At 55.3% G+C, this 19,200-nt stretch overlaps 2 protein-coding genes across 10 annotated transcripts in view; both read right to left on the bottom strand.

The window, feature by feature from the left end:
- The window catches only part of IQCD (IQ motif containing D), a 542,296-nt gene that overhangs the window by 467,061 nt on the left and 56,035 nt on the right, over positions 1-19,200 (bottom strand). The gene's annotated exons all lie outside the window — the stretch shown is intronic.
- Positions 1-19,200, bottom strand: part of OSBP2 (oxysterol binding protein 2) — a 92,396-nt gene that overhangs the window by 25,631 nt on the left and 47,565 nt on the right. For 7 of the 8 annotated variants that reach the window (XM_068209205.1, XM_068209206.1, XM_068209207.1 and 4 more), the window contains one exon: positions 2,966-3,216. In XM_068209205.1, the coding sequence (XP_068065306.1) occupies positions 2,966-3,216 (251 nt within the window). Of the gene's footprint in view, positions 1-2,756; positions 2,884-2,965; positions 3,217-19,200 lie in introns of those variants that run through there. The other variant, XM_068209212.1, reaches the window with a different exon arrangement.

Below are 19,200 nucleotides of genomic sequence, written 5' to 3'. Positions count from 1 at the left end.
AGCGAGCCTGGACTCTGCCTGGTGAGATTCCAACAGGGAGCAGAGCCAACAGGAGGCTCACAGAGCTCTGGGCTTCAGTTTAAGCCCTGCAAGAGCCTGAAATCCAGCACATCTGAAATCCTCACCTGTAATACAGCAGCCCAGCACATCCCACTCTGCCCAAACCTTTCCCCATCACTCCCAGCACCATCTGCCCTGGTGATGCTCCAACCTCTGGAGAGGAGCACCCGGTGCCGGCTGTGGCAGCACCCAGAGCACAGAGGGAAGGTCACCTTCTCAGCAAAGCTCTTGCATTTCCATCTCTATTTATTTATTTCCTGTGCTTGCTGCGCTCCCCGCGGCTCCGGGGCCATTTACATAATCGGATCAGAGGCAGCTGCACAGGAACTGCACGCGCCGGCCCCAGAGCTCCCAGCCCTTCTTCCCCAGGAGCACCTTTCCCTTCCCTGGAGCACTCATTCCTTCCCTGGAGCATCCATCCCTTCCCCAGATTGCCCAGCCCTTCTTCCCTGGAGCACCCTTCTTTTTCCTGGAGCACCCCTTCCTTCCCTGGAGCACTCATTCTTTCTCTGGAGCATCCAGCCCTTCCCCAGAGCACCCATCCCTTCTTCCCAGGAGAACCTATCCCTTCCCTACAGCACCCATTCCTTCACTGGAGCACCCATCCTTTCTTCCTCTAGCACTCCTCCCTTCTCCCTTCCCTGAAGCACTCATCCCTCCTTCCCTGGTACACTCAATCCTTCCCTGGAGCATCCACCCCTTCCCAGGAGCACCCATCCCTTCTGCTCACAGCCACAGCACCAAACCTCACAGATCCATACCCACTTCCATGGAGAAGATCCCTGAGGTTTGGTGCTGCAGCCAGGGCAGAGCCTGGACACAGAGCATCCACCAGCCCAGTGCTGCTGGCTGGGAACTCTCCAGGAAAAGCCTGGCGGGCAAGGACACTTTAACTTCTCCTGCAAGGAGCTCCTGGCCTGGCAAAAGCACCCTGTGCTGCCATGGGATACGTGCTCGGGGATGGAGGTGGGCACGAGCACGGTGTGTTTTTACCAGGAAGCTCCCTGTGCTTCCCTGGAGCGATGTTTCATGTTCTGTACAGGAGATTTTGGGACCTTTGCACTACACAGAGCTCCCCCCATCCCCCCAGGAGGGGTTCCTGGCAGCTCCAGAAGGCGTCAGCCCATCTAAAAGGAGAACTCAAGGCACAGAAAGGGATTCATGCTGGAAAAGGTGACAGTGTGGCTGGGAGCCACCAGCCCCTGTGACAGAGGAGTCAGGCTGGTCCCCTCCCTCCTGGTCCCCCCATCACTGCTTGTCCCTCTCCCTCCCCCCTCCTCACTGCTTGTCCCTCTCCCGCCTTTCCAACCCAGCCCCTCAAAGTGTCCCCCTGCCCACAGCTCCATCACCTCCTCCCAAAACAACCGGTTCAGCAGGGCTCTGGGAGAGCCACAACCTCCTCCCGGAGCTGCCACACTGCTCCCACCCGGCAGCTTCAGTCCTGCCCCTTCCAGGGCACAGCCCGTCCCTCGGGCATCTCCTCAGGATGCCCATCCAAAGCTGAAGTACCAAAGGATGTGAGAATGTGCCCTGCCATCCCCCAAGCCCCTCTTACCTGCTTGGGATTTTGGACAAGCCACGTTCCTGCTGTTTTATCCCAGCACAATGGTTTTTGTGGAATTTCCCACCCTCCAGACAGCCTTGCTCAAGCTTTTATCATGTTGCAAAAACCACAACCTCCTCCTCCTCCTCCTCCTCCTCCTCCTCCTCCTCCTCCTCCTCCTCCTCCTCTTCTCTGGGCTGGACACAGCAAATACTGCTCTGCTCATCCCTTCTCAAAGGCTGCTGGAGAATCCTCTCTCTGGCAATTCGCTGCCTACATCCCATTGCTGTTCTGCCTCCTGCCAGCAAACCTGGGCACCACCAAGGGTCTGCTGGCACCTCCCACCATGCTGCCAACCCCATTCCCAAAACTTGGACAAACTCTCTGTGGGGAAAGTGCTGCACAAGCATCCTCAAACTGCTCTGAAACACAGAAGAGAGACTCAGGAAGCCCCTTCCCCCCGTGGCTACAGAATCCTAGGAGTGGGGATGGGGAGGATGCTGCTGAGTACCCTCCCGCTCCTGCTGGGAATTACTGTTATTTTTTAAAGCCCACATCAAACACCACCCAACCTCTTTCTGCTCAGAGCTGGGACAGCACAGCAACAGCACCACTTCATTCACAATTCCCTGAGCTGTGCCTTCATACATTATTCCAGCCTAGTGAAGCTTTGGGATTGTTTCTTTTTTCATTTTCTTTACATATTTTATTCAGTTTTGCTCTCTCACAGCTCCCCGGGGTAAACCAGGCTCCATCTCACTGTGATGGAGGCAGAGCCACACTCCAAACACGAGCTGTCTCCAAAAACCACTGAAAGCAGCGTGAGGCTGCACAAGGCAGGAGCAGGGGCGGTGCCGGCACTGCTTCCTGACCTCCAACAACCTGGCTGGGAGAGCAGAGCCAGCACGAGACCCCAAGGGGGTTAAATCCCACAGCCGTGTGGAACACCAGCAGCTTCATGGAAGCAATGAGGATGTGAGGGATGTGGCATGTGGGTCTCAAGCTGCAGCAGGCAGTGGGCTCTGAAGTGCCGTGCCAGGCAGGATTCCACCCATGGAGCGGGAGAAAGCCCCTCAGCATTCCCAACATCCACATTTCCCAGCTTTACACAAATGACCTATTACATGGAGCAGGTTGTAAGGATGTAGAATACCTGCATCTCAGTGAGGTCCATATCCGTGCCCTCTTCCCAGCTGCATCTTCCCAACTTCCCATGCCCTCACCGCGGCGCCGAGCCCCGGCTGTGCTGTGCTGAGCCCCGCAATAACACGAGCGGGGAGGGAGCAAACAGGGAGGGCAGGAGGATGGAGGAGGAAGAAGAGGAGGAGGAGGAGGAGGAGGGGCAGGAGAAGCAGCACTCACGTTGATCATAGCATTGGAGGTGATGCGGAAGAGCGTGGCGCGCTCGTTCACCGCCTTGATCTTCTCGCCGCTGTCGGCCGGCAGGCGCAGGTTCTCCAGCTCGCTGAGCGAGCGCTGCAGGGCCGCGCCGTGCTTGGCGATCAGCTCGTTGCAGGTGCTCAGGTCCTCCAGCTTACTCGACAGGGTCTTCAGGGGGCCGTGCAGCTCGCTCTTGTCTGACTGCGAGGCGGGCTCCTCGTCACCCGAGTCATCTGCACAGGGAGGGATGGAGAGAACAGCGTTTCCATGGCTACCCCCGGCCGCGGAGCCCGGCAGCGCCGCGGGCAGGGACCGGGGAGCAGGGACCTCGCACCTCCTGCCAGCACAGCCCCCCCGGAGCACAGCAGCACAGCGTGGTGGGAGTGGCACCCAGAGCCCTGAGCAGCCGCTCCTGCTGCTGTCACCGAGATCTGGTTCAGGGTTGGGTGGTGGGGTGGCACAGGGGGTGCCACACACCAAACCTGCCCTTCTCAGGGGGCAGGTTCTCCCCCCACCCTGCACTGGGGGCTCTGCCAGCCCTGCTATGGACAGGGTGAACTGCGTCACCTGAAAGGGACAGGCCACAGAGACACCAAGGAAAGTGACACTTTAGCCAAAACTACCACCATGTCTTCAGAGGGCAGAAAAGTCCATGATCAGCAAAAATTCCTGCGACTCCAGAACACTTAAAAGCAGGAAACTAACCCAAATCCACTCAGTGGGGATAACACAGCATTTCTGATCACTCCACTGCTCCCTCAGGAAGGAGGTGATCGGCCCCAAGAGGCAGCAGCACCCAAAGCAAACACAAAGAGAAAGAAGCAGGTCCTGGGCAGGGGCTGTGCCCCATCCTTATGCTCCCAAGTTTAGCTGAGGGTTTTCCAGTTGCTCCCAAAACCCATTGAGGCGGCAGAGCAGGGAGCTGCTCCTGTATCTCCTCTCTCTCAATCTTCTATTTCTGGATTTCAGAGAGATGGGCACCAGCAAAACTCGGCTGCAGCGTCTCTGCCAGGTCTGGGGGCGTTGGGGGAGTGAGAACGTTCTCCAAACAATCCAGGCACAGAGCTCAGCAGGGATGGCTCTGGTGTAACAGGGGAGCAGAACGTTCCCTCTCAGGGCTGCGAGGAAAGAAGGAAACCCGTGATTCCCTGGCAGGTGGGTGTTTGGCTGCTATTCCTGGCTCATTGATAGGATAGAAGCTCTGGAAATGCTCTGGGTACTGGGAGAGGCGTGCAGGCACTGCTCAGACTGAATCCACAGTAAGGAAAGCAGAGGAAGAGCACCCTTCGATGACTGATCCAAAGGCAAGGATCTGGATAAATGTGACAGGAACATCAGTCCAGAGTGGCAGCAGGAGCAGAGCACAGCACAGGGTCACACCAGGACTCGTGGTGAACCTCCCCAGAGTGGATGTGATGGGACAGGAGGCAGAGCTCAGGGACAGCCCTGATCCTCCACAGCAAAGCTCATCTCCTTCCAACCTCACTGCCCAGGGACAATGGCAGAAAATCCAAGGGAAACAGGGCACGGAGCAAACCCCATGACACTGGGACAGCATCTCCCAGTGTCACCACTTGGTCCCTCTGCAACCCAGCTGACAAACACGAGCTGCAGCTGCTGGAGCCAGGAGAGGAAGCATCCACCAAGGACAATCAGATATGCAGGGGAAAGCAGCTGAGAGCTTCCCCAGGAAGGTGAGCTGCCAGCTGAGGGGGTTGGGAGCTGGGCAGCTCCCACAGACAGGCTGGACAGGGGACAGGAGCAGAGGTTTGAAAACACACCTGGAATCAGGGAAGTCTCCAGAACAGCTGGTAGGGGAGGGGAAATAGGAACAGGCAGGACTCCAAGGACTCCATCCCAGGAGGGTGCACAGAGGCACCACAGTGATGGCACAGGCTCACGGCACAGGCCAACTCCAAAAGATCTGGCAAGAAAATCAAAGCCACTTTTCTACGAGTAGAGAAAATAACAAAAACCTCCTCAAAGTCCATCTTCTGATACAAAAGTTTCAAGTATTCCCACGGTGCCTTCCATACTGGGGCACACAAAGGGTCTCCAGCAGGGTGGGCACATTCCCTGGGCTTGGATATTGTCTCTGCACCTGTCCTGAGCAGGTGCTTCCAAGGACAGAGCATTCCATAGCCTGGACACTCCCTGGGAGAGGGACACTGGGCTGCTCCTGCTGCTCTGAGCTGTGTCCCTGCAGCTTTCTAGGGCACTCTCTGGCCTCCTGCACCACCTCTCTCTCCAGGTGAGAAACTGTGCTCTTCTCACACCATCCACAGCAGGCTGTGCCAGCTGCCTGCACTCCAGAAGGCAGAACCTCTTCTCCACAGCTCTGGGATCTGACCACTAATGAGGCTGGACTTTAATAGCCAATTTATAATAAAGTCCCATGTTTTATAAAGCTCCCAGGAGCAGAAGCCAGCCCTGCTGGCTCAGCTGTCATTGCCAACAGGGGAGGCTGAACATGGCAAAATCCACCTTTGAGGAACTCCAGGGGACAATCCAAATTTCCCAATTTTCTGTTTGCAGATATCAAAAATAACTCACAAAGACAATTTTATCTGCTTACAAGTGTAGGTTTCATCTTCCACAACAAGTGCTGCAAAAATTGTGCCAAGCAAGAGAAAGTACCTCTCTGCTTATCTCCAGGCAGCACTTAACCCTCAAATCCCTCCCTTTAATTATTCCCCCATCCTGCCTTACACAAAATGCTGCCCCAAAGCCCTGGCCCCCTGGGCTGTCAGTGCTCTGGGATTTCCAGAGCAAAGCCTGGATCACCTTGCCCAGGTGCAATCCCAGATCACAGCCTGGAGATTTTTCACAGAATCACACAATGCCCTGAGTTGGGAAGGACCCACAAGGATCACCCAGACCCCCAACAATCCCACCCTGTCCCTGGCAGTGCTGTCCAAACGCTCCTGGAGCCCTGGCAGCCTCGGGGCCGTGCCCATTCCCTGGGGAGCCTGGGCAGTGCCAACACAGGGATGGCAGAGCACAGAGAGGGATGGGCTCTGCACTTGGCCAGGACATTATTTCCTGCCCATTGACCGAGGCTGTGGGAACAGTCCCTGCCCGAGTGCTCAGCTGGAGGCAGGAACACAGCATGGCCCAATTTTTCATCGCTGTGCAGAATTATTATATAAGTGCCTCAAAGCCCAGGAAAAGAGGGAAGGAACCTGGGTCAGCCCAGTGATGCTGCTCATTCCAGCTGAGCTGGCTGAGCTGAACATCCCTCACCAGCTCCTGCTGTCCCAAAGCTGCTGCTGTGGGATGCTGGAATGCTGGCAGGATGGGCAGCAGGATGCCACCTTCCTCCTCCTTCCTGGGCAACTGCAATCATAGAATCATGGAATGGTTTGGGTTGGACCTTAGAGCTCATCTCCTTCCATCTTCTTGACATGGGCAGGGACACCTTCCACTAGAGCAGGAAACATTACATTATATATATAATTAACTATATAATATTGTGTGTATATATATATATATATATATATATATATATATAAGTATCTCAAGCAACATAATTTGTTGCAATTATCTCAAATCAAAGCATGGGAAGAAGGAAATCCAATGTCACAGCTACAGTCAAATAGATCAGAGTAGCTGAAAGCAGAAATGATCACACAGAGCACCCAAACCTCCTCACTGCCATTCCCAAGCTGGAGCTCTGACACTGCCCCTGAAGGTGCTTCCATCTTTCTCCTGGGAGCTCCCAGGAAGGCTGACCAAATCCCACATCCACTGAAACATGAATCCTTCTGTTTCCTGCAGCAAGCAGCAGCCACTCAGACCTGCACCAGCTTTGGAGCAGCAGCCCCAGACCCCAGTGGAGGAGCCCTGCTCTCACCAGGCATTCCCCAGCAGCTCTCCAGCTGCTGTGGGTTCCAGCAGGACAAACTGCCACAGGAATGCTGTGACACAGCACAGGACAGGGCTCTGGGCTCTGGCATCCCCTCATTCCCCCATCAGGGCTGCTCTCAGTGAAGCTGCTTTGAATCACAGGAGCATTTAGGAAAAGACCTCCATCATTTCCAATCTTTGACCAACCTTTGCACATGACACACCAACTCCTGTAGTTACAGCGGGAGATTATCATGAAGGGCTGGAGGAGAGAGCTGCAGAAATATTTACCCTGTTGCTGACGATGAAGGATTCACTCAGCCAGAAAGGTGGAAGAGCAGCAAGCCTCTGCCTGGAGGTCTCTACTTGGAGCCCAGCCAAACACCACAGCTTTGGGGATCCTGCCTTTATTCCAGCTTTTGTATCAGTTCAGACAGGGAAAAAAATGATTTGGCTTTGCTAAGGCTGGGAAAACACCCTGAAGCTCAGGAAATACCCACAGAAAGAGTCTTTCCAGGGCTCCTCATTCGAGGATGGACCACAGAAGCCAAAGTGCAGCAGGCCCAGCAAGATCACAGCACTGGGACTTCAACCCGCATGGGGGGATCCCAACAGCACCCACTGAGGGTCACAGAACCTCCTGGAAGCTGCAAAAAACACAGAATCCTCAATACTTGGGAGGATTTAGGAGAGTGAAGAGGGGGAGAGGGGAAGCACGAGTCCCACAAGGGGATGGTGAGGGACACCCAGCAGAATCCAACTGAAATATTTCCCAGCACAGCCCAGAAGGTGTTTTAGTGATGGCTTTGAAGGGGATTCCAAACATGCAGGGAATGAGGAGGAACCAAAACAGGGGAAGTGAGGACTGGCTGAGGTGGAGGATGCTCAGGGGCTGGAGCATCCATCCCTGGAGTGTCCAGGGCAGGGAACAGAGCTGGGAAGGGGCTGGAGCCCCAGGAGAGCCTGAGGGAGCTGGAAAGGGGCTCAGCCTGGAGAAAAGGAGGCTCAGGGGGGACCTTGTGGCTCTGCACAACTCCTGACAGGAGGGGACAGCCGGGGGGGTCGGGCTGTGCTCCCAGGGAACAGGGGCAGGAGCAGAGGGAACGGCCTCAGGCTGGGCCAGGGCAGGCTCAGGCTGGATTTTGGGAACATTTCTTCATGGAAAGAAAGGGTGGTCAGGCACTGGCACAGCTGCCCAGAGCAGTGCTGGAGTCCCCATCCCTGCAGGGGTTTAGCAGGCACGTGGATGTGGCACCTGGGGACAGGGGTCAGTGGTGGCCTTGGCAGTGGCAGGAATGGTTGAACTCGATGATCTCAGAGTACTTTTCCAACCTTAATGATTCTGGAGTTCTATTCCAATGCTCTGTGCTCCTTGTCTCTGGATGCTGCCCTCACTCCTTTCCCCCAGTTTGATCCTTTTGGGTCCTCAGCTCCCAGCAGCTCCTAAATCCCATTAAACCTCAAACCAACATCCCCCAGCTGGGCAGGGCCAAAGTGGATCGGGACCGTGTCCAGGAGCAGCAAAAAGCCTGGAGGCCCTGCAGGAGCCAGGAAGGGCTCCTGCTCCTCCCCATAGGGAGCTCCTCCAAGGACACAGAGAGTGCTTTAATCCATGGTTTCCAGCCCCCAGCACACCCTGCCCCTGCAGAGGGAAGGACTCAGTGATGGATCCCCTCTTTCCATGCAGGATGACAGCGGTGCTCCCACCTGACCCTCATCCCTCCTGGTGCTCCATCATGGAACAAAGATCTTCCCTAGAGCAGCAAAGCCTCAGGGGGTGGCAGGGGGCTCCCAGTCCCACGCTGGGATGCAGGTGGCCTTGGATCCCCTCGGGAAGCAGTACATCCCTAGCTCAGGAGCTTCACCCCGGCTCACCCTGCTCCTCCTCAGCTAGGAATGAAAGGCAGACATTCAGCAGCAATTCCTGTCGCTCCTCCCCAGGGAACAAAAGCTCCTCAAGAAAACAAACATGAAAGGCTGGCAGGAAAAATTTGACAACAAATTGCCAGGATCCTCTGGCTCCTGTGCTGTGGATGAGGCAGCCCAGCCTCCACAGCATCCTCCTAAGGACTCCTGCATTCCCAGTGTGCTCTGGAGATACCCCTGTGCTTGCCAGTGGCACAGGGGAACTATTCATGATTCGAATTCATCCCCCCCTCCATCCTGCAGCCCAGCTTTGCCCTGGCCTTGTGCAGGGCTTGGTGCCAACACCTCCGGGACCCTGGGCCAGAGCAGTGGATTTGGGCTGAGCAGAGTGAGCAGCCATCACCACTCAGCTCCAAGCCCATCCCTCTTCCCCGTGCCACCACACAAGTGTGGCACGGCAGGGCTGGCCCCAGGCACTGCATAACCCACATAACACCCTCCTCCTCCTCGTCCTCCTCCTCCTCCTCTCTCTTCCTTTTCCTCCTCCTTCCCCCCTCGCTCGGGGAAGGCTCCACAAATGCAGCTGCTGCTTCCCGCTCTCCTCACCATGCACTTGGGGAACATCTGCAAGCCCGGGCTCAAATCCCAGAGACACAAACCACAGCAGCTTCGCATAAATCCCTCTCCAGGAGCACTCCAGGCTGGTATTTTACACCTCCACCCCCAAATCCAAGTGCTCCCCGAGCCCAGCCCCTGAGGCTTTGTTTGGACTCAGGAGCAGCTCGGGCTGGGTTTGGTTTGTAGGGCACGGGCACGCAGTGTTGCTATAGGAACAGGCAGCCTCACCGTAAGATGGGGAGATTATTTTTGGAGCCGTGATGCAATTTAATCTATGGAAAATGGATCGGCAGCCACCGGCCATAAGCCTCCTCGGGCTTGTTTCTCAACCCAGAGAACACAGACCTCAGTGCCTGGAGCAGCATCCCAGCAGAGCCACCAAGGCAGAGCTCCCTTTCCACCCCTTTTTCCATCCTGAAATCTTCCCTCAGATAAATGTTTGCCATTGCCTGCAATTCCTCCAGAGCTGGTGGGAAAGCTGCTGGCTGGAGGCACAACACCAGAGCATCCCCATTGCTCTGGGGACACACTGGGACTTTGCAGCGCAGTCCAAGGGGATCCCAGGGTCAGGGATCCCACAGGAGGCACTGCCACGCAGGGCTCCCACCCCAAAACCATCAGGCAGCAATCCCAGGGAGCTGCTGCTCACTGGGCTGGGCTATTCCAGTGCTGCCCGTGGATGAGCAGAGCTGGGAAGAGCCTTTTCAGGGATAAACCAGCAGGAGTAGAAGGGATTGAAAGGTTCAGCATGAGACCTTTTATTCCAAAGCTCCCAAACTGTATCCAGAGTCTGGCTGTGATGTCTCCAGCCCAAAACACCGCAGCTCCTCAGCCCCACACCATGGCTGGGGCAGCCAGTTCATCCCTGCTTATCTTCCTCTCCAAGCCCAGCACAGCTCTCCTCACCCTACATCCCTCACCTTCCTCCATCCCTCGCCTTCCTTCTCCCTGGGAGCGGAAAACTTTCCCTTCCCAAGTATCCTCATTTTCAGCAGAAGTCCTTGTCCTTCCTACATCAGTGTGAATCTCTCCCCCGTCCTCCTGCAAGCCTGAGCTGCTTTCCTACCACTCCATCAGAGTCTCTGGAGCCTCCCAAAGGCAGGACTGGCCCCGTGCTGGAAATTAAACCCAGCTTTCTCCTGGAGGCAGCTGGAATGAGCTGATGGAGGGGGTTGGAAGTACAAGATCAATACTGCAGGAGTGAAGTCAAGCCAGAGCAGAGATCCCTGAGTGCTGTCCACAGGGAAAGCTCTGATGGGATGGAAGGAACACTGATGATTTTAATTCAAACAGCATTCCTGGGTTGCCCCAAAGCCACCAGAGACCACAGCAGTGACAATGGGACATCTCACCAGCTGATTTCCCTATGGACAGCAGGACCTGCACATGCCAGGGGAGCTGAGCTTGGAAGCATGGGAGTCCCAACCCTGGCTGTTCCCAATCCCTGGAACAAGCTGCCTGCAGGCCCAGATGGTCCCACCACCAGCACAGCATGGATTATGCCTCCATTCCCAGCTCCATCTCTTGTGCACTTTCTCCTGCCTTTTCCCATACATGTCTGAGAGTTTTGGATCTAAAAGTATCCCACTGACTGGGAAAAGCCTTTTCTCCTCCCACAGAGTGGAAGACATCCATGAGGATCAGCCAGCAGCAAATCCTGCAGCCATCCCAGCCAAAACTCCAAGCTCTTTCTCCTCACAGTAAATCCACAGAAATCAATCCCACCTCCTTTGCAGATTCCCCGTTTATCCCAACACCAAGCAAGGGTATGATTCAGAATCACCAGCCCTTCCTGTGGAATTATCCGGATCTCTGGGATACGCTGCTCACCCGTCATTCCTGAAGCAGAGCAATTTCCAGCCTGGCTCTGGCAGACACAGCTGCTTTCATCACTTTTAATCACTATGAATATTAAATGCAGCAGGGATCTATATTTAATAGCCTGGCCCGGCTGCCAGGGAGATGGATGAGGTTTATAGTAGCTGCAGATGCAGGAACAGGTGGAATTTTGGTGGTTAGAAAGAATTACACTGAGAATTAATCATCAAAATAGCAGGGAAAATAAGCATTCATACATCATTCCAAATCCGGGTGATCGCTCAGCAATTGCCACCAACCTGGCAGGGCTGTGGCTTCTCCCCACTAATGCAAAGATGTGCAGGCAAATGGGAACCTAAAAACAGGGAAAATTGGCTGCTCCTGACAAGCTGGGACACATCCTGAAGTCACATTCAGTGGGAGCAGGTGGGCAGGGCCCACCTGGTGATTGGGCTCCACAGAGCAAACCCAGAGATCAAAGGCCACTGCTCCTAGGGGTGCTCACCTGGAGAGGAGAAGGCTCCAGGGAGAGCTCAGAGCCCCTTCCAGGGTCTAAAGGGGCTCCAGGAGAGCTGGAGAGGGACTGGGGACACAGGCCTGGAGGGACAGGACACAGGGAATGGCTTCCCACTGCCAGAGGGCAGGGATGGATGGGATATTGGGAAGGAATTGTTCCCTGGCAGGGTGGGCAGGCCCTGGCACAGGGTGCCCAGAGCAGCTGTGGCTGCCCCTGGATCCCTGGCAGTGCCCAAGGCCAGGCTGGACACTGGGGCTTGGAGCAGCCTGGGACAGTGGGAGGTGTCCCTGCCATGGCAGGGGTGGAAGGAGATGGGCTTTAAGCCCATCCACTCCAAACCATTCCATGATTCTATGAAAATAAGCAGGATAAAAAATGGGCAGTGGGAAAGCACAAAGCATCTCCATTCCCATCACTGCAGCATTCCCAGCCTGGCTATTGAACATTTTATTGCTGCAATTACAAAATGATGATGCTCCTGGTCAATAATCCTGAGCAGCACAGGCTGCACTTTGTCTGGACTGCAGTCATGCACTTCCCAGTACAAATGGGGTTTTCCCAACAACCAAACACCCAAACAACCCCAACAAGTTGAAATTCAGGCTACAGAGTCACACAGATTGAGTTTAAAACACAGCAAAAGGCAGGGTTTAAACTAAAATAGGATAGACACACTGAAAAAATGGAGAAGAAGTGCAGGATGTGATCAGTCCAAGACTCCACGTGGCCTCAGTGGAGAGACCCAACCCAACAGGCAGCCCTGGAGCCACTGGTCATGGCTGCTTCTAAAACCATACCAATTCCAATGGAGTTTTGAAAAGGAAGCTAAAAGAGTAGATGAATTCAGGGCTATAGAAACATGAGACATGAGGTGATTTCTGATAAGTCCTCACCAGCCCATGGCTGGTTTGGGATTCTGCACTCCTAGAGTGTCCCAGGAAAGGACACCCCTGATGGCACTGGGGCAGGGAAACACATCCCAAAGGGACAGTGACTGGAAGGACAGGGTTGGGCAGAAGAGGGAGAAGTCAACTGGAGACATTTTGACAATACACAAGGAACAACTCGAGATACTCAGGAAGCAAAGCTGGAAAATGGAGCAGCTACAGAGGGGCAGCTGTGACAGAGCCCTGAGGGGAGACAGCATTGTCCCTGTGTCCCTCAGTGCAGGAGAGACCTGCAAGGGCTGGAGCGTGTCCAGGGCAGGGAACGGAGCTGGGAAGGGGCTGGAGCCCCAGGAGAGGCTGAGGGAGCTGGAAAGGGGCTCAGCCTGGAGAAAAGGAGGCTCAGGGGGGACCTTGTGGCTCTGCACAACTCCTGACAGGAGGGGACAGCCCGGGGGGTCGGGCTGTGCTCCCAGGGAACAGGGACAGGAGGAGAGGGAACGGCCTCAGGCTGGGCCAGGGGAGGCTCAGGGTGGATTTTGGGAACATTTCTTCATGGAAGAAAAGGGTGGTTAGGCACTGGCACAGCTGCCCAGGGCAGTGGTGGATCCCCATCCCTGCAGGGGTTTAACAGCTGTGTGGATGTGGCACCTGGGGACAGGGGTCAGTGGTGGCCTTGGCAGTCCTCGGGGAACAGTTGGACTCAGGAGGCTTTTCCAACCTCAAAACCATTGTGACTCATATATATATATATATAATACATATATATATATATATATGCATGTATGTGGGCTGAAACACAGGCAGGCATCAGCGCTGCCTCTACAAGTCTTTCCAGTGGATTTCTTCACCATCTTTCCAAAACACTTCTCAGAAGAAGCCAAGAAGCTTTGCAAGATGCCACTTTGCTGGCTTTTGGAGGAGGTGGAGAATTGGTGGTTGGTTTTTGCTCTGCCTTTTGACTCCAATGCTCTGCTCCCTGTTTCCAACGGGATAAGAAGTTGGGAAGCCCTACAGAAAAGTACAGATCCAGCCCTGAAAGCTCCTGAACAGGAATCTCAGAGAGCGAGGGGCAGAGCTGGCAGGGAACACAGGAGGAGATCAAATGAACCCAGCTGATGCTTTTGTGGGAGCACTGGAGAGTCACAGTTAGTCCTGCTGGACGCGCCAAACGTCCCTCCTGTCCCCTGAGGGCACTTGTGAATAGCAATGAGCAAAAACATGGAGGGGAAGGAATGATTACAGGGAAATAACGGCTCATTAGCAGATAATTGGGGGCTCAGCAGCACAGCTCATTACCAGGAAAGAGAATTATAAAAAACATTTTTAATAATGGCTTGATAAAAATAGAAACTTTTTCATTCTCGGAACAGCAGCAACACACGAAGTGCAGAACTCCAGGAGCAGTTTGGGTGCAGAGCTGGGGCCAGGGACAGTGACTGCCTCCTGCCACCCCTGGAAAATGCTCCCCTGCCAGGAATCCCTGCGGCAGAGGCCGGGACCAGCCCCACTGGCAGGAGGCAAGCACAAAGTGCCTGCAGCATCACCTTCAGCTCCTCATCTCCTCTGCAAGCCCAGGAAGTGCCCGGGGATCCCAGCAGGCCCTGCCAGTTCCCAAAGGGGCTCCAGGAGAGCTGGGAAGGGATTTGGGATCAAGGGATGGAGGGACAGGACACAGGGAATGGCTCCCAGTGCCAGAGAGCAGGGATGGATGGGATATTGGGAAGGAATTGTTCCCTGGCAGGGTGGGCAGGCCCTGGCACAGGGTGTCCAGTGAAGCTGTGGCTGCCCCTGGATCCTGGCAGTGCCCAAGGCCAGGCTGGACACTGGGATTGGAGCAGCCTGGGACAGTGGAAGGTGTCCCTGGCTGAGCTGAATGAGCTTTAAGGTCCCTTCCCACCCAACCCATGCCACAGGGAGCTATGGTGACCTTGCAGGAGGCCCCACCACTCCAAAATCCTGCAGTCAGCCTGGATATCCAGTTACCCTCCCCTCCAGCCCCTCCCAAAGCTGCCTGTGAAAGCGTTTCTCATCCCTGGATAGATCCATATCAGCAGGACAGAGGCACAGACCTCTGTGTCCCTTCCTGAGCCTCTGAAATGTTCCACACCCAGCTGAACATCTCCCATCTGCCCTTCACCAAACCACCCCTACTCTGATTTCCCTCTGAAATTCACAACCCACACCTGGTCCAAGACATCCCAGCAGGGAGGACTTGCCCTGCCTGCAGCTCCAGGACCATCTCCAAGGGAATATTTAGCCCACGGATACAAGTGGCATCATAAATAATTCAGTCACTTGTTCTTGTCCAAAGCACGTCAGAAAATGTACAAAAGTTGTTAATTAATTGTTTCTGTTCGTTTAGTCACTGAATCCTTCAGTATCCAGTGATTACTACGGATTTGCATCACTCCCCCACACTGAAATGGAGCAGCTGCCACAGTCTGGTGGCACCATGAGCTTGGGGACAAGAAGTCCCCAAGTCCCTGAAGGGGTGACAGGCAGGAGCAGGACACCGGGCCAGGCACAAGCAGCTTCCTTAGCCAGCAACAATTCCAGAAAAGGGCAGAAATAACTAAAATTCCAATATTTTGGAGGAAATTAGGTACTTTCAGTGCAGACACTCACAGAAGTGAGCAGTGTCACAGCTGGGGGGTGACACCCTGTTCTTCCACAGACAGCAGCAAACCCTGGCACGCTGCTACCAACACCACTGCAGGTCTTGGATGTCTCCTCCTGCATCGCTGAACATCCATTTTTTATGATGCTTAAACATTTTCCAGCCCCAGGTCCATCTCCAATGTCAGCAGGGCGAGGAGGGGAGCTCACAGATGGGCTGGCCTCTCCCCTGACATCCATCAGGGAAGGAGACTCGGGAAGCCTTGGAGAGCTCCCAGGAGCTCCCATCCCTGAGGATAACATCATTCTTGGTGTAGCCAGGACCACTCCCAGGGGTTCACCACAGTGAATCCAGCCCAGGATTTTTTTATTTTGTCTTTTTTTTACCAGAAGCTTCTTTTTTTTTTTTTTTTCTGGAAGTCTCCCATCAGCAGGGAACACACATCCTGCCCCAGGCTTCCTCCAGCTCAAGGAAAGCAGTGGGAGATGTGCAAAGGACACTCCTACACTCCTGCCAGCTCCCTCCTTGCTCACTAACCCTGGGAACAAGGAGATGACAAGGCCCTCATTCCCAGGGAGGGGGAGCAGAGGCAGGGGGAGGCAGGGAAGGGACAGGGCTGGCTCTGTCCCTGTCACACCCATGGCTGTGCAGGATCACAGGGGAACAGCAAAACCCAGGAGCACCAGCACAACAGCAGTGATGCTCTGCTGGGACACAGCCAGCCCAACCCAAACTGCTGCTGGGCCACCCAGAGCAGCTCAGAGAGAGCCCCTGAGCCTCCCTGCTCCCAAATCCAGCAGCTGTCGTGCCCCTCGCCTCGGGATCAAGGCTCAGCTCATCCCTGCAGGCCCCAGGCTCAGCTCATCCCAGGCTTTGGAGGAGCATCCAGGCTGAGCCAGACCCGTCCTGATGGGCACTGAACCTCTCCTGAGCTGGCAGGGCTCAGCTTACCCGGGGTAAGAGGATCCAGGGGTGTCAGGTATCCACCGTGCTCGATTCCCCAAGGTCAGGACACAAAGGCACAGCAGAGACGGGCAGGAGCTGGGAGACTCCCAGCCCCCTGCTCTGCCCAGAGCCTCGGGCTCAGGGAGGATGGCAGTGGGGCAGCAGCAGCCCCAAAAAGGCACCCAGCTTCCATTCCTTTTGCCTTTGGATTTCAATCCTGTTCCCTCTGAACCCACGGGCAGGGAAAGCCTCCAAGCCCAGAAAGTCCAAGCTGTGCCCAATCCCCACCTTGTCACCAGCACAGAGCACTGACTGCCACATCCAGGCCTTCCTTGGGCTCCTCCAGGGATGGGGACTCCAAACCTCCCTGGGCAGCTGTGCCAGGGCCTGCCTGCCCTCTCCATGAAGGAATGTTCCCAAAATCCACCCTGAGCCTCCCCTGGCCCAGCCTGAGGCCGTTCCCTCTCCTCCTGTCCCTGTTCCCTGGCAGCACAGCCCGACCCCCCGGCTGTCCCCTCCTGTCAGGAGTTGTGCAGAGCCACAAGGTCCCCCCTGAGCCTCCTTTTCTCCAGGCTGAGCCCCTTTCCAGCTCCCTCAGCCTCTCCTGGGGCTCCGGCCCCTTCCCAGCTCCGTTCCCTGCCCTGGACATGCTCCAGCCCCTCCAGGTCTCTCTGTCAGGAGGGTCTCAGCGCTGCCCCAGCTCTGGAGGTGCCCCAGCAGTGCCAGCTCAGGGGACGGGCACTGCCCTGCTCCTGCTGCCACCCCAGGGCTGGCACAGCCCAGGTGTCCCTGGCCTCTTGGCCACCTGGGCACAGCTGGGCTCACGTTCAGCTGCTGTCACCAGCACCTCCAGGGCTTTTCCCACCAGCAGTTTTCCAGCCCCTCTGTCCCCAGGTCACCTCCCCTGCAAGGACAGGTGATTTCCTGGGTGTCACAGGATAAGAAACCTGTCCCCAAGGCCAGGGCACTGTCACACGTCCCAGGTTAGAGCAGGAAGTCACAGTTCCCTGCCTGTGGTGAGCCATGGACCATCCCACATGGGCCCCATGCCTGGCACCCACCTCCTTTACAGCAAGGACAACCCCAAGCCCCCTCCTGGGCAGGCTCAGCTCCTGCTGTGGGAGCACAGGGAAATCCAGGTTTGATCCCTGCAGGAAGCACCAGCACAGCAGCACTGGCTGCACTGACAGCTGCTCCAGCAGCAGGACACAGAGCAGGAAGGGCTGAGGCCAGGCCGTGCTCTGCTCCCTGCACAGCAGGTCCTGTCAATGATTTACTGCCAAGAGCTCCTCGGAACAACCAATCCATGCCTGGAATCTCTCAGCAGCTCGGCACAGACAGCGAGAAGGGCACTCCATGCTGCACAGTCTCCTCAGGAAGTGCTGTGCTGGCTGTCAGTGCAGAGAGATCAGGAAAAAAAGGGAAAAGAAACAAAGAAATCCACTCCTGCTGCAGCCAGGGCCTCTATTTGCAGAGCTGCTTGATGGAGCTGGGAGTTCATCTCCCTTCCAATTCTAGAAGAGCATTTCTGGTCTCTAATTAACACCATCAGGCTGTCAGGATGGCCACTTCCTCCCTAATTACTGTGCTTTGTAATTAAGATACAGCTAATAAACTCCTGTTATTAGTGATTGCTGCTGATCAGCTCCGAGGTGCAGAGCAGCTCCTGCCGTGTGCCCGCACCGGGAGCTCCCGGGCAGTGCATCCATGTCACGGAATCCCAGGATATTTTGGGTTGGAAAAGCCCTTTAAGGTCAGTAAGTCCAACCATTAACCTCCAACACCTCCAGGCCCAGCCCTAGACCGTGTCCCTGAACCATTTCCATGGCACCTGCACATCCTTGGGATGCATCCTCTCCCAGCCAAGCCACATGTGCTTGTGGGCAGGAATCCACCCTCACAACTGCTAAAAATGAAAGGGAACAGGGCAGAGAGGGCATCTTTGGAAAGAAGATGAACATTCCCTGCCCTCAGCACATGATCTGCTGCTTTGTTGAGCTTTGAGGGCTCCCTGCTGGGAAGGATGGGCTTGGCCAGCTCCAGGCACTCTGACATTCCCTGATGGCCCCAGGGACACTCGCTGCCCCCCCCAGCTCATCTCAGTGAGAATCATGGAATAGAATCATGGAATACCCTGAGCTGACCCACAGGATCATCCACTCCCACTCCTGACCCTGCCCAGACACCCAACAACCCCACCCTGGGCATCCCTAGCAGTGCTGTCCAAAGGCTCCTGGAGCTCTGGCAGCCTCGGGGCCGTGCCCATTCCCTGGGGAGCCTGGGCAGTGCCCAGCACCCTCTGGGGCAAGAACCTTTCCTGATCTCCAGCCTGAATCCCCCCTGGCACAGCCCAGTACACAGAGATACTTCCACATCCACCTGCCCCAGCCCTGGGGTCAAGGGCAGTCATGGGCGGGTTCCCTTCCACTTCTCACACTGAGCTCCCAGTTCTTGAAATGAAAGGATTCCACAGCATCAAACATCTCCAAACATCTCTATGAGCATTCCTACATGGTTATTTCACCTGGAAAAAACATCCACAGCAAAGGAAACCACACAGGGAACCATGTCAATGCACCCTGAGTGACCCCTGACTCAGCCGTGGAGAATCCAGGCTTTATTTTAAACCAGGTGAATCCACCAGCCCTGGTTACAGATTTTAAGTACTTTTCACTAATAAATCAGCAGCCACAACTGCTAAAGCTGCAATAAAACACCTCCAGTTCCCCAGCAGCTCCAGCCAGACACAGTCCCAGCCCGAACTCCAGACTCTTAACCCAGGAGCAGAACAACCAGGATGCAGCCCATGGATTCAGCACCTCCTCATGCCAAAACTCTCAGGAAAGAGCTCCCCACCTCAAGAAATTTCTAAATAAAGCTGGATAAATGCTGAACCAATATATCTGCTTTGGGAGCAGGATACAGCCTGTCCATCATCAGTGTTCCAGCAGCCACATGTGCTTGGTCCTCCTGGAAATTTAATCCAGCTCATTCCTGAGCAGACTTAAACACTCATTTAAATGGTTCCTAGCTGGGCCATGAAATAAATACTCTCTGCATGTCTACAGGGAGAGAAATACATTTTTCCATCTGTTTTATGGTC

Source organism: Anomalospiza imberbis, chromosome 18 (assembly GCF_031753505.1).
Source record: "Anomalospiza imberbis isolate Cuckoo-Finch-1a 21T00152 chromosome 18, ASM3175350v1, whole genome shotgun sequence".
NCBI lineage: Eukaryota > Metazoa > Chordata > Aves > Passeriformes > Viduidae > Anomalospiza > Anomalospiza imberbis.
The sequence above is the reverse complement of the archived record's forward strand: the minus strand, read 5'-3'. Positions and strand labels throughout refer to the sequence as shown.